This window comes from Trachypithecus francoisi, unplaced genomic scaffold, assembly GCF_009764315.1.
Source record: "Trachypithecus francoisi isolate TF-2019V2 unplaced genomic scaffold, Tfra_2.0 Lachesis_group15, whole genome shotgun sequence".
NCBI lineage: Eukaryota > Metazoa > Chordata > Mammalia > Primates > Cercopithecidae > Trachypithecus > Trachypithecus francoisi.
The window spans coordinates 55,982,048-55,997,176 of NW_022681460.1; the positions used below are offsets into that span (position 1 = coordinate 55,982,048).

Sequence of the window (15,129 nt, forward strand, 5' to 3'; positions counted from 1 at the left end):
AACAAACATAGTAGAAATGCTCAAGCATGTTAGTAACTAGAGGAATGCAGATTAAAACAATAAAGCTATTTTGTAGTTATCATCATGGTACAAAATAGGAATGGTGGATAACGTGAAGTGTGATGGGCGGTGGAGACGTGGGGGCCCTTGCCCTGCTCGGGGAGGGTGGGCACAGGAGCCACTCTGGAGGGCAGCCTGCTACTCCTTCACCAATTTCCATGTCCTCATAGCTTTCAACCTAGGACAGTCTGGGTTTATGTCTCTTGCCCTCATGTGACTATGAATACTGTCCCCTTTCATTCTAAGTTGTTCTTGTTTGGAAGATAAGTTATACGGCTACCTTCCCATGACTCAACAATTCCACTTATGGTTCTATGTCCCAGTGAAATTCTCAAGTCCAGAGAAATACGTGGGCAGGTGATCTTGGCATTTGTGGTGGAGGAAGTGGGAGGTAACCTGAATGTCCAACCTGAGCGGGAGGACAGGTGCAATGAGGTAGACAGACCCATGAAAGATTAGGCAATGGATGTTATGAACCTGCAGCAACGTGGGTGGATAAAGCAGTGCTGAGCAGAGGAAGGAAGACTCAGAAGCAGACACATGACCTCATATCATGTATACAAATTGAAAGCATGAGGCTGGGCGCAGTGGCTCACACCTATAATCCCAGCATGTTGGGAGGCCGAGGTAGGCAGATCACGAGGTCAGGAGCATGAGACCAGCCTGGCCAACACAGCGAAACCTCATCTCAACTAAAAGTACAAAAATTAGCTGGGCATGGTGGCATGCACCTGTAGTCCCAGCTACTCAGGAGGCTGAGGCAGGAGAATGGCTTGAACCTGAGAGGTGGAGGTTGCAGTGAGCGGAGATCGCGCCACTGCACTCCAGCCCGGACGACACAGTGAGACTCCATCTCAAAATAAATAAATAAATTGAAAGCATGTGTACGTTAAACAATACACACTTTATAGAAAATACATATAAACAGACATGTTAAACACATTAGGATGATGGGGAAAAGACAATGAGAATAACAAGAAGTAATTAAAACATAAAGAGCTGGATTCAACTTGAATAGGTAGGATCTGCATCGTAAGTCTCCGGGGATAAACATTCAGCTGAGTCTTCGTTGGTCCTGTTTTGCTGAGAGCTCATTGCTTTGGAGAGTTATAAAGGAAAAAGTCCTGGCTCATTCAATCAACCACATTGATGGGACAGAAATGTTTATTAAGCTCTCTGGGTGTCAGATACAGGGATAGAAACCAGGCAATGTAGGTAGATGTCTTCAAGGAGCCATAACCAACTTCCTGCCTTAAATTAAAACACTTTTACTAATGACAAAGTCTCTTTGCTGTAACTAACCATAAACATAAACATTTGGACCCAGTAAATCTGGCTTCCAATGTTTTGGGAGCCGGTACGGTTAGAGAATGCAGTCCAATTCATTATTTAGGGGAAGCTTGATTCCTGAGCGTAAGTTAAGAGGGGGAAAGATACAGTTGCTGAAGATGGGTATTCATTCTTTTCAGCTCCAGCGGAGCAGCCTGGGAGCCAGCAGAGGTGCTGGCTGCCGTGTGAAGGGGCCAGGGAATGAGACAAGGGAGACGAAACCTGTAAGTTTTATTGCTGATAAAGCCATCGTTGGAGGACATGGCCTCGATCTACAGGCAAGCGGACTGCCTAAAACTGCATGATGGAATTAGACGAATGTGCCCCCGGCAAAGGCAGCTCTAGGCCACCATGGGCCACCCACAGGGGACCAGGCCCCATAACATGCATGGCTGGAAGAGATAGAGCAGTGTAGTCAGCTCCCAAGAAGAAGAGTGAGCCACAGGACTGGGCTCTGTATGCCCAGGTTCTCCTTCCAAATTCACCCACAGACAAGCGAGTCCTTCTCCTCTGAGGCTCCAGGAGAGGCCCAACAGTCACCCTCACAGACACACAAGGAAATTGTGTGTCCTCCACATGGAAGCCGGGTCTCCCCCTTCTCAGTTGCAAGTTCTAGGATCCGATGGCCAGGCCTTGGGATAAAGGGAAGAGAAGGGAGGAAGAGCCACCAAGAATCGATGCCATCAGAGTTCTGGGCTTCAGGAGATTCACAAAACCCAGTTTGTCAACATTCCTATGGGCGTCATCCCTGCCCACCCGCCAGTTAGCACCTGCCCCACCTAGGAACCAGGGGATGACTATCCAGGTCAGCTCCACTCGGAGATGAGACACAAAGTAGCTTTTCCATTGTGGGGAGATGCTTTTCCTTTTTCTTTTTTAAAAACAATTTCGAAATGAAAGCAAGTCTTAGGAAATCCATGCCTATAGTCCCAGCTTTGCTGTAGGTAGATCCAGGAGGAGAAGCATGTTGTGAAATGGCCGTGCCTTTGGAAGTAAGCTGCCTGGAAGCGCAGGGACCCTGTGCCCAACGCCCATCTGCTGCGGTGGTCATTCCACTGACCCTGAACAGCTCTCGCAGCCACAACAATGAGGCAGATTGGATGTGGAGCCGTCAGAGGTGCTCACCAGTGAGAGGGTTGTGGAACGCTGCCAGTCTAGAAGCAAAACACAACCCTGCTGGTAAGGAAGTGTGCAGAAACCTGGAAGCCACGCTTTCTTATTGTCAGAGTGAGGGGCTCAGAACAGGGGTTCACAGCTCAGAACCCCACCAGGGCAGTCAGCACAGATGGGGCCTGCCAGGGAGGAAAAGCTGAGGCCAGTCATTTAGGGTGTTGTGTCCACCACGAAACGGGGGATACTCCCTCCTCGAATGTCCCTTAAGTCTAAGGCCTACAGTTACCAACAGGACAATTCCCCAAACTGAAAATGCAACCATGAGAGCTGCCTTGCGTGTGCACAGAATGAGGCTGCGTGGACGGGTCTGTGTGTCTTCTACCACACCTAGACTCAGGGAGGGCAGTCCCTGCCAGCACTGTCACCAGGGAAAGTCAAGCATGCCAGGAGTGACAGTGTTTTGGAGCCTAGGGGGGCATCAGAAGTTGTCTGGTTGAGGCCGGGCGCTGTGGCTCACGCCTGTAGTCCAGCACTTTGGGAGGCCAAGGCGGGTGGATCACCTGAGGTCAGGAGACCAGCCTGGGCAACACGGTGAAACCCCATTTCTACTAAAAATACAAAAATTAGTTGGGCATGGTGGCACACGCCTGTAGTCTCAGCTACTGGGGAGGCTGAGACAGGAGAATCGCTTGAACCCGAGAGGTGGAGGTTGCAGTGAGCTGAGACCACACCACCACACTCCAGCCTGGGTGACAGAGTGAGACTCTGTCTCACAAAAATAAGTTACCTGGTTGAACCCACGTATAGGACAGACACTAAGTGGGTCTGCAGAGCAGAAGGTAGGGGTGTACACACATCTGGCATGCACACGTTTCATCTGGCTTACAGAGGATCTTGGAAAAAAAACTATAACTCATTTGTCAATATTTAAGAACTGGGAGCTGGGCACGGTGGTAGCTCATGCCTGTAATTCCAGCACTTTGGAGGCCAAGGCAGGAGGATAGCTTGAGTTCAGGAGTTCAAGACTAACTTGGGCAATATAGTGAGGCCTCATCTCTACAAAAAATTTAAAAATTAGCTGGGCATGGTGGCATACACCTCTCGTTTCAGCTACTTAGGAGGTTCAGGTGGGAGGATCACTTGAGCTTGGGAGTTCAAGGTTGCAGTGAGCCAAGAATGCACCACTGAACTCCAGCCTGGATAACAGAGTGAGACACCATCTCAAAGAGAAAAAAGAATTGGGAAACGTCACATAAAAATCAGGATTTCAGGGTTTTCTGGAAAACGAGACAGGTAGCAGGACAGGGCTCATGTTCTGGCATAGCAACAGCCATGCGCAGAAGCTGAGAGCTGGCCAGCCTACCTCCCAGCTAGCATGCCCCTCGGACAGCTGCTGTGCCAACAATGGCAGAATTAGGACCAGACCCGGACCTTACAGTCAGTTGCCTTTGGACTCCACCTCCCAGTCTCTGTATTCCCCAGTCACATTCTCAGGGTCACCTGAGGACCCAGTCTGAGTAGGTGGCTGGGAATGGCAGATTGACAAAGTGACAATGCTGATTTCACGGAAATTCATGGGAAGTCTAGGAAAACCCAAACAGCCAAAGGCCAAGTTTTAATTACGCGTAAACTTCAAGATTCAGCTGTCTTGCTCTCCCTTATAGCTCACTGATTGGTGAATGAAGTATATGGCCCATGTTTCAGCCTAGGGTGAAGCACTGCACAGGACATTACAAGATGACTTCCTTCTGGAACAAGTCCTTTTGATATTCAGTAAGATTCCACAGGGTCAGGTAACATTCGTCACCTGCTACAGAAATTTGTTTGCCCTGGTTATCAGAAAGTTTAATTTTTTGTTTGTTTGTTTTGTTTTTTGAGACAGAGTCTTGCCCTGTCACCCAGTGGCTCTATCTCTGTTCACTGCAACCTCCACCTTCTGGGTTCAAGTGCCTCCTGAGTAGCTGGGATTATAGGCGTGCGCCACCACACCTGGCTAATTTTTGTATTTTTAGTAGAGACAGGGTTTCACAATGTTGGCCAGGCTGGTCTTGAACTCCTGACCTCATGATCTGCCTGCCTCGGCCTCCCAAAGTGCTGGGATTACTGGCGTGAGCCACTGCACATGGGCTAAATTTTTTTTAATTAAAGAAAATATTTCAAGTGCCAATTATCCAGTTTACATGTCAAATCTCTGGGATCCGGGCAGCTAAATGCTTAGTGAGACATTGTCTTCACTACAGAAAACACATGGGGCTCAGTTTTCAATTCAGTTCGGTAAGTATTTACTGAGCCCCTATGACGTGCAAGACTCTATTCTAGGTACTTGAGATACCAAGACCAGTAGTCACTGGTTTTACCTTTGAGGAGCTCACAGTTTGAGCAGAGGGCAATCCAAATGAATGTGAAAACCATCCGTGCTGTGCTGGGCATTTCAGCACATACTGCTTTATTAAGGTAGCCTTTCATAAGAAAAAAAAAAGAAAGCGGAAAAGAAAAAAAAACAGGATGATTTAAAAATAATTCTTGTTTATATTCTTCAATTAAACACCTAATTAATAACATCTAATTTATTTAGGAAATTGTTTCACGTTTTTGGTTTTTTTCTTTTTTTGAGACAGGTCTCACTCAGTAACCCAGGCCGGAGTGCAGTGGCATGACCTCAGCCCACGGCAGCCTTTACCTCCTAGGCTCAAGTGATCCTCCTGCCTCAGCCTTCTGAGTAGCTGGGACCACAGGAGCGCCTCACCATGCCTAGGTAATTTTGTCTTTTTAGTAGAGATGAGGTTTCACTGTGTTGCCCAGGCTGGTCTTGAACTCCTGGCCTCAAGCAATCCTCCTCTTGCCTCAGCCTCCCACAGTGCTGGGATTACAGGAGTGAGCCACCACACCCAGCCAGATTTTTTTTTTTTTTCATGTAAAACATTAACCCTTGCATAGAGGAAACCCAGCAACTTTAGAACATTGATTGTTCCTAGGGAGGGCTAGAGAGGCTTTAATTTACCTATCGTATTTTATTTCTTTTTCTTTTTTTTCTATTTTTTTAAAGACAGAGTTTTGCTCTTGTTGCCCAGGCTGGCGTGCAATGGCGCGATCTCGGCTCACTGCAACCTCCACCTCCCAGGTTCAAGCGATGCTCCTGCCTCAGCCTCCCGAGTAGCTGGGATTACAGGCATGCACCACCATGCCCAGCTAATTTAGTAATTTTTTTTCTGTAGAGACGGGGTTTCTCCATGTTGGTCAGGCTGGTCTCAAACTCCCGACCTCAGGTGATCCACCCGCCTCTGCCTCCCAAAGTGCTGGGATTACAGGCGTGAGCCACCATGCCTGGCCATTATTTCTTTTTTTTAAAAAAACCTGAAACGAATGGGATAAAATAATACCATTTGTTAAATCGAGATAGTTGTCTATTGAATTAACTCCTGAAGATTTAAAACATTTCACCATTTTTAAACATTACAAAACAACATGTTTTATGATAGCAGAGAGCAGACATAGCTCCCTTTCCTGAGAAAACAAACACCAGGAACACCAATCAATGCCCTCAGGCTTCCAGGCAGTCCTGGACACACCACCCTGCCGCTGTCCTTCTGAGTTGCCTGCTCTGTACAATTCCTGCCTCTTCACCGTCAAGCATTGCTTCTTACTGTTGTCAGTGTGTCTGCCTTCACCCTGCACCCTCTCCGCTAATCTGCCATGGCCTGGGAAAGGAACTAATAAAACTTAGACTCACAATGAAAACAGGAATTAATACACTTTAGGGGAAACCCAGAGAAATTCTAAATACATGAATTCTGGTTTTTTCTGTTTTTTTTTTTTTAACATCTGGTTTTCGATGGTGTTTTGCACAGCTGGGCTGCTAAATAAGACTTCGAGTAAAGTGTTTCCCATGGTTAGCAACCCAGTGGACAGAAGTATGATACAAAGGAAGGAAAACTTACCTGAGCACCCCGGTTCTGGGACTAACTAGCAGGATTTGTCCATTCATTTGTTCAACAGATATTTATTGAACAGCTACCGCGCACCAGACACTGTTTCAGTTGCTGAGGGTCCATCGACAAACAAGACTGAGAGGGGCTTCAACTCTTGTGGGGAGCCCAAGGCGGGTAGATCCCTTGAGCTCAGGAGTTCAAAACCAGCTTGGGCCACATGGTAAAATCCCATCTCGACAAAAAATACAAAAATTAGCCAGATATGGTGGCATGTACCTGTAGGCCCAGCTGCTTGAGGGGCTAAGGTGGAAGGATCACTTGAGCCCAGGATGTCGAGACTGCAGGAAACCGTGTTCATACCACCACCACTACACTCCAGCCTGGGCAACAATGAAAGTGAGGCCCTGTCCCAAACAAAAACAAAAACAAAACACAATGGGGAAGCTGAGGCAGGAGGATTGCTTGAGGCCAGGAGTTCAAGACCAGCCTGAGCAACATAGAGAGACCCATCTCTAAAAATAAATAAATAAATTAGCTGGGTGTGATGGCACGCACCTCTGGTCCCAGCTACTCAAAAGGCCAATGCAGGAGGATCGCTTGAGTCTGGGAGGTTGAGGTTGCAGTAAGCCATGATCTTCATGATCTTCATGATCTCACCACTGAACTCCAGCCTGCACAATGGAGTGAGACCCTGTTTCAAAACAGAAAAAAAAAAGAAAAAAACCAAGGAAGAGAATTGCTGAGTCAAGTGCTCTGAAGGCAGTGAATCGGGTGAAGTGGCAGGGCAACAGAGGGTGGCTCTTCAGATGGTAAGGGGCGGCAGGGGACAGTGGCTGGGAAGTGCTCTTGGAGGAGGAGGCACTGCTGCAAAGACCTGGAGGATGAGAAAAGGCCGGCCTGGCACAGACTGGGGACATACCTTCCAGGCCATGGGAACATTAAGCACAAGACCTCTAAGGCAGCGATGGGGCTGAGTGATCACAGATCAAAAAAGCAGCAGCGGGAGCAGAGCCAGCTGAGCTCAAGCTCAGCGCGAGTGAGAGTGAGGGAAAGAAGCCGCAGCTGGAGACGCCGATGCACTCGGGGCCAAGGAGGAGTTTGAATTTTATTCCCAAACCCAGCTGTGCACAATCCGATCTAGCCTGGAAATGTGGCTGTTTGGTCTGCCAGATTGGAGGCACAGGGGTGGAGGATAAAATGGGGTTGAGGCAAAAAGAGAATGAAGGTTACCTCTAGGTTTGGGGTCACGCAACAGGGTGTGTGGTGGAGCTCTTTGCTGAGAACGGGAAGGCCAGGAAGGAGGAAGCTCTTGAACAAACAAGAACCCTTGTTGCTGGGGGAAAAGGCCGGGCTAGGGAGGTGACTGGAGCCTTGGGATCAGACTACATGACCTAGGAGAAGAATTCCTACATAGATAAGGGCTGGGAAAGACCCGGAGGGAAAGAGAAGAGAAAGCACAGAAATCCTAAGCACAAAATATGCTCAGGGAATGGTTGGACATGTGGGAGGCTGCTTAGGAGAAGGGTCAGATGAGGCCAAGAGGTTTGGCGTCTGGATTCAGCAAGATGGAGGTAATGTTAATCTTGACAAGAGAAGTTTAAGTGCAGGAATGAGGACAATCAGTTTAATCTCTTGGGGCCTGGTTCCTCTGTCAAATGAGAGTATCCGAATAGAGGAGGTTTAAGCTTCCTACTATCTCATTAAGCCACATACTTTTTTTCAAAAAATGGGGGAAGAGGCCAGGCTGGGTGGCTCATGCCTTTACTCCCAGCACTTTGGAGGCCAAGGGCAGATTGCTTGAACTCATGAGTTGGAGGCGAGCCTGGGCAACATGGAGAAACCCTGCCTCTACAAATAATACAAAAATTAGCTGGTGGTGGTGCGTGCCTGTAGTCCTAGTTACTCGAAAGGCTGAGGTGGGAGGTTGGCTTGAGCCCAGCAGGCTGAAGTTGCAGTGAGCCCAGACTGTGCCGCTGCACTCCAGGCTGGGTGACAGAGCCAGACCTTGTCTCAAAAACAAAAGGGGGCAGGTGGGGGTGGGGGAACAAAACAATGATCAAGGATAAGAAATCATAATAGGCTGGGCGCCATGGCTCACGCCTGTAATCTCAGCACTTTGGGAGGCTGAGGTGGGTGGATCACTGAGGTTGGGCGTCCGAGACCAGCCTGACCAACATGGAGAAACCCTGTCTCTACTAAAAAAAGGAAAAAGAAAGCTATGCTATTTGGGAGTTTATTAGTCAAACAGGTTGTGTGATCATCAGTACCCTTTTTTTTTTTTTTTTTTTTTTTTTTTCCGCAGAGACAGGGTCTCCTTCTGTTGCCCAGGCTGCTCTCAAACTCCTGGGCTCAAGTGATCCTCCCACCTTGGCATCCCAAAGTGTTGGAATTACAGGTGTGAGCCACTGTGCCCAGCCATTAGTTCTCTTTTACACAGAAGTTATTAAGGATATTTGTGCAAATAAGCCAAGGAAACAATTAAAATAGAACAGTTAGTGGCCAGAATTCTTCTTAGCAGACCCAAATTATATAAATTGTACCATCAAAACAGTATCAAGACACTCTTCCTAGCTTATTATACAATAAAGATCCTTAAACATTTTTTTTCTTTTTTTTTTTTTTTGAGACAGAGTCTTGCTCTGTCATCCAGACTGGAGTGCAATGGTGCCATCTCAGCTCACTGCAATCTCCACCTCCTGGGTTCGAGGGATTCTTGTGCCCCAGTCTCCCAAGTAGCTGGGATTACAGGCACGTGCCACCACACAGTGTAGGTTTCACTGTGTTGGCCAGGCTGGTCTTGAACTCCTGACCTCAGGTGATCCACCCTCCTTGGTCTCCCAAAGTGCTGGGATTACAGGCATGAGCCACTGAACCTGGCCTTAAACACTCTTTCTGAACACAACACACATTTGGACTCCACCGAACGGTCACTTATCAGGTTGTCTGAGTCCTCAGTTGTTCCTGTGCTCACTCACCCACTCTGAAAGGATTGGCCACCCTTCCCAAGGTCAAAAAGGAATGTTAGATGATATCAGGAATTTGCATGCCGAGTTCACAGAACTTTATGATTCCATGAAATGTCTCTCTGTGGCTATCATCTCAGCCAGCGAAATGCTTACTGTGTTTTTCTTTTTCTTAAATAAACATTTCAGGCCAGGCGCAGTGGCTCCCACCTGAAATTCCAGCACTTTGGGAGGCTGAGGTGGGTGGATCACCTGAGGAGTTCAAGACCGGCCTGGGTAACATGGTAAAACTTCCTCCCTACAAAAAATACAAAAACTAGCCCAGTGTGGTGGCGTCACCTATAGTCCCAGCTACTTGGGTGAGGTGGGGGGATCTCTTGAGGTTGTAGTGAGTGGAGATCATGCCACTGCACTCCAGCCTGGGTGACAGAGCGAGATCCTGTCTCAAAAATAAATAAAATAAAATAAAAATTTCAGACCAATAAAGAGGTAGCAAGGAGGCTATAAAGGAAACCCGTGGACTACCAGGCACCTTAGCCAAGTATTACCAAGGCAGTGGAAAACCTCCATGCGTCTCTCACTGTGTCATCACCCTGTCCTCCAGATTTAGTTACTGTCTTGCATTTTCCCCCAAGGTTATTAAGGGTGGACAACAACCCCAATCCTTGTTTTGCCAAGATTACTCTTTATGTATTTCCCCATTGCCTACTGACTGTTGTTTTGAAGTGACTAGAACTAGATAGACCTTTAGTCACTTTTTCGTTACTGGTTGAGATTAACCCGGCACCAGTATGGAGATAGGCTCCAAGGTGATTTGATAGAAACCCCCGTATCAGTGGATGTGACTGTTCTGGGTACAACGGTTCTAGTCCGTGACACTGTTCTGAGCTTCCAGGAGGGCTGTCCTTCCTCACTTTACTTTAACCTTGTCTGAAGAACTCCCAGGAAGTTACCAACAGCCCTTCACCAGGTTCAAGAGGCAGACTTACGATTACCCTTCTCGAGCTGAAAAACTGAAAAATGGAAACCTGGCAGTGAAGGGTCATTCAAGGTAAATACCTAGACTAACAACATAGTCCTGGCTCCAATGTTTCCTCACTTCCTTCTAAGGCACTGAGTATCATATATTAACAAAAGGATGACTTTCAAACACAGGGAACAGCTTCCCAAATGAGGGCTGAAAGGACAGGCAAGCAAAATATGTGTCAAGGTCCTGCCACATCCTAAGTCAGTTGTTCTCAAATTATGGTGTACATCAAAATAACCTGGGGACTTGTTAAAGATAGTTTCCCAGGAGCTGCCTGAGACTTAGTCTTAGTGAGCCATCATTCCTGGAGAAGGGCACTAAGAGTGATTCTAATGTATATTCAAGTTTCCACACAGCTGGAGTTGAGTCTTCTGTGTGTGCTGGAGGGCAGGGGTTTAGGTTCTAAACCCTAATGCAAATAAATTACCCTTAGAAAATCTGAAAACATTCATAAGATACACTGTAGGTGTTTCCTTGGTGGGCAGAACAGTACAGTAACATGTAAATGCAATGTGTCATGCTTACAGTAATGATAAGGAATGCATGTACAAATATGACTTTATACTATTTTAACTTAAGAAAAATTATATAGCATCCCTCTGTATCCACAGATTGGTTTCAAGACCTCTGAGGATGCCAAAATTCTCCAATAACCAAGTTCCTGACATAAAACGGTATAGTATTTGCATATAACGTACAAAATCCTCCTGCATATCTTAAATCATCTCCAGATTACCTATAATATGTCATACAATGTTACTACTTGTTATACTATATTCTGTATTGGATTTTTATTAGTATTTTAATTGTAGTATTTTTTTTTTTTTTCCAAATCTTTTCCATCCAAGGTTGGCTGATTCCATGAATGCAGAACCCACAAATACAGAGGGCTGATTGTACATGTAAGTTGAGTGAGTTAAATGCTCCTATGATATGACTCAGTGATACAAGAATACCATGAAATACATATTATCATTTCCATTTTACAGATGAAGAGACGGACGCTGAGTCAGGTTGACAGACTTGCCCAAACTGACCACGTTGGAAGTACAGGAAGCAGAATTCAGACTTAGCTCTGTTTGCCTCAAAAACCTGCCATGGTTTCATTTTTATTTTATTTTATTTATTTTTTGAGACAGAGTTTCGCTCTTGTTGCCTAGGTTGGAGTGCAATGGTGCTATCTCAGCTCCCCGCAACCTCCACCTCCCGGTTGGTTTCAAGCGATTCTGCTGCCTCAGGCTCCTGAGTAGCTGGGATTACAGGCATGCGCCACCATGCCCAGCTAATTTTTTGTATTTTTAGTAGAGATGGGGTTTCCCCATGTTGGCCAGGCTGTCTCGAACTCCTGACCTCAGGTGATCCGCTCGCCTCAGCCTCCCAAAGTGCTGGGATTACAGGCTTGAGTCATCACACCCGGCCATTTCATTTTTACCACACTGCCACAGGCCACTTCATTTTTCAGCATTCCCCTAAAGGGTAAAGTTCAGAAATGCTCTTCAAGGTCTTGGGGGCACGGCTATTTCAAATATTCAATTTAGAAGACAGTATACTTCAAATGGAGTGAGATAAAAATTAGATTAGAGGCATATTCTATTATCAGAGTTGGGAACCCAAATTGGCTAACCAGGCTCCAGGCAGTGATAAGGCGGTGGAGGTACTGATGTCCAACTGGAAACATTATCAGTACAGGTAATTTAAATATCTTTCATAGTTTCCTTTCTACTGCAGTTACCATTATATCTTCATTTTATTTATTTATTTTTGAGACGGAGTTTCGTTCTTGTTGCCCGGGCTGGAGTGCAATAGCACGATCTCGGCTTACCGCAACCTCCACCTTCCAGGTTCAAGCAATTCTCCTGCCTCAGCCTCCCGAGTAGCTGGGACTACAGGTGCACGCCACCAAGCCCAGCTAATTCTGTATTTTTAGTAGAGATGGGGTTTCTCCATGTTGGTCAGGCTGGTCTTGAACTCCCAACCTCAGGTGTTCCACCTGCCTCAGCCTCCCAAAGTGCTGGGATTACAGGCGTGAGCCACTGCGCCCGGCCTATATCTTCAGTTTAATAAAAAAATTCAGCCAGGCGCGGTGGCTCACACCTGTAATTCTAGCACTTTGGGAGGCCGAGGTGAGCGGATCACCTGAGGTCAGGAGTTCAAAACTAGCCTGACCAACATGGTGAAACCCCGTCTCTACTAAAAACACAAAAAATTAGCTGGGCGTGGTGGCGGGCGTCTGTAATCCCAGCTACCGGAGAGGCTGAGGCAGAAGAATTGCTTGAACCTGGGAGACAGAGATTGCAATGAGCCGAGATTGCGCCATTGCACTCCAGCCTGGGCAACAAGAGTGAAACTCCGTCTAAAAAAATAAAGGAAAGGAAAGAAAAGAAATTCAGTCTTTCAGAAGGAATACACTTACCTGAATAGAGGTCAAAGTCTCAGAAGAGGCCTCCCTCCTCTCTCTGACCTCTGAAATGCCCTGGATCTGCAAGTGGGAGATTACAGGCCCTGACAAGGGTTGCCCAAACAGCAGTGTGTCACTAGGAAGGCAGGTTAAGCATCAATTACTATGATGCTAGCACAAGTTAAGCACTCCGCATGCACAATCTCATTTAATCCTTACAAGTGTATGTAGGAGGGGCTACTAGTATGTTCATTCAACAAACTGGGAAACAGAGTTTGGAACTTCACCCAAAGTCACTGATTTCTCTACCAGGATAGATTTAAGTGCTTACTAAGTGTCAGGTACTGTTCCAGGCATCTTATATGTACTAACTCATTACCCCCATTACAACCCTCTGATACAGGTGCCATAATTATGCTGCTTTACAGACAAGAAAACTAAAAGCAGAAAGGGAGTAGTAAACCCAGGAGAGGAATTCTGGAGAAGCTCTCTGGTTTCAACCTTTAGCCAACATCACAATCACCTGAAGGGCTTGTAATACACTGATTGCTGGGCCCAGCCCTAGAGTTTCTGAATCCTAAGGCTGAGCAACACCTAATTTCCACTTCTGCAAGTTCCCAGTGAATGCTGTTGCTGCTCATCTGGAAGCCAGACGTTGAGAACCCCTTCCAGAGTGAGGTCTCCCGCAACAAATTCTACTGGCCCCCAAAGCACGTGTTTTGTGTTTCTTAAAAATTTGTTGAGAACCATTAGCAAAAAACAAAAAAACTTAATTCCTAGAATTTCGGAGAAATCCCATGGAGTTTTTTGCTAGTCACATCAAAAGAGGCCACAAAGTGCCGCTTAACCAGAGCTTCGGAAGACAGCGGCTGGGCCGGCCACGTGCACCGAGACTTGGGGCCAGGTGCAGCCGCCCCAAGGCCGGGGTATCGGAAAGGGCCCCCGGTCCGAGCCCCAAGCGGCCCAGCAATTCCCCCGGGCCGTCCGCCCCTCCAGATTTATTTACGTTTTCCCGACTTCCCCCTGCCCGCCGCGGGACAAACAGCCTCCCCACTTGCATCCGCGCTGGGAGTAGCGCGTCCTTCCGCCAAATTCCCCTCCGAGCCCGAGTCCCGGCCGCCGCCATCTTGCGAGGGGCGCACCTCACAGGTCGGGAACTGGGCGGGAAGGGGCGTGGCCCCGGGACCCGCCCCGCCAGGGCTCTTGGGAGCGCGGGCAGCCAGCGCACTCGGCAGACGCCAGGGCGGCGGGGAGCACACGGAGCACTGCCGGCGTCGGGTGAGGCATACGGCGGCGGGGGTCGGGGGGGGGGTTCCTGGCGGAGGGACCGGGCGGGCGGCGGGAGCTCGGCTGCAGGTGCGGCGGGCAGCCTGGGGGGCGCGGCGCGGGTCCCTGCCCAGCACTCGCGGGGCGGTGGAGCTGAGCCGGCCCGCGGCCCCGCGACCTTCCCCACGGTGCCGGGTCCTCTCTCCCGAAGGAAACGCGGTTCCTGGGCGCCGTCCCTTGGCGGCTCCCGGGCGGTTGCAGTTTTTGAAAGAGTTTCTCAAAGGCTTGACGGTTGCGATTGCAGCCGCGGGGCAACGGTTGCTACACAAAGTGAAACTTGCCGAGTGCTCGGCTCCTCACGGGCCTCCCGGCAGCCCTGGGAAGTTTCTCGGCTGACCCCGAGCCCACGCCCTTTCTCCACGGACCCCTCCCAGCCGAGTGCCCCCCCGGCCCTGCGCCCCCTCTCCCCGACCCCTCCCTGCCGAGTGCCCCGAGGGCTCGCGCTGGCGCTCCCGAGACTCCTTCCTCCTAAATGTTCCCCCTGCCCCTCGCCCTCTCTCTCCCAGGCCGTCTTCCCGGGCCTTTCCCCGCCGGGTACCCCGGGACCCGCGCCCTCTCTTCTCCGCCTCTTTCAGTCGGGTGCACCTCGAGTGCCCCCTAGACCCCTTCCCGCCCGGTCGGCGCTCTTTCCCCTGACTTCCCCACTGAGTGTTCCCCGGGGCCCGTGCCCTCTCCCCCGACCCTCCCCGCCGAGTGTTCCCCCTCCCCTATCTCTCCCGGACTCGCGTCCCCCACCAGCCCCTTAATGCTGGGGGGGGTCCCCGGGTGCGCACCCCCTCTCTCCGGACCCCCCCAACTGGGGGGCATCTCGAGTGCCCGCCGGCTGCCCCTTGGGCGCGCGCCCCCGCTCTCAGGCCCCGCCTCCCCGGGGGCCCCGCCCGGCCGCGCCCCCTCCCCGTGCCCGCAGTGCTGGGCGGGGCGCTGACTCACCCGGGCCCGGGCTGGCGGGTTCTTAAGCTGCAGCGCGCGGCGGGCGCGGAGTAT

At 49.2% G+C, this 15,129-nt stretch overlaps 2 protein-coding genes across 3 annotated transcripts in view; one reads left to right on the top strand and one right to left on the bottom strand.

Annotated features, from left to right (window-relative positions):
• Positions 1–945: 945 nt before the first annotated feature.
• Positions 946–14,952, bottom strand: LOC117097379 (translation initiation factor IF-2-like). The gene is made up of 6 exons (XM_033235245.1): positions 14,868–14,952; positions 13,874–14,440; positions 12,835–12,923; positions 6,441–6,663; positions 4,860–4,961; positions 946–2,543 (listed from the first exon to the last, which is right to left on the bottom strand). The coding sequence occupies exons 1-4, from the start codon at positions 14,950–14,952 to the stop codon at positions 6,514–6,516; spliced, it is 891 nt and encodes a 296-aa protein (XP_033091136.1). The 3' UTR covers positions 946–2,543; positions 4,860–4,961; positions 6,441–6,513.
• EZR (ezrin) overlaps positions 13,968–15,129 on the top strand; it is a 58,616-nt gene continuing 57,454 nt past the window's right edge. Inside the window, exon 1 of one of the 2 annotated variants that reach the window (XM_033234921.1) lies at positions 13,968–14,097. The gene's annotated coding sequence lies outside the window, so the exon portion shown is untranslated. The remainder of the gene's footprint in view (positions 14,098–15,129) is intronic. The other variant, XM_033234922.1, reaches the window with a different exon arrangement.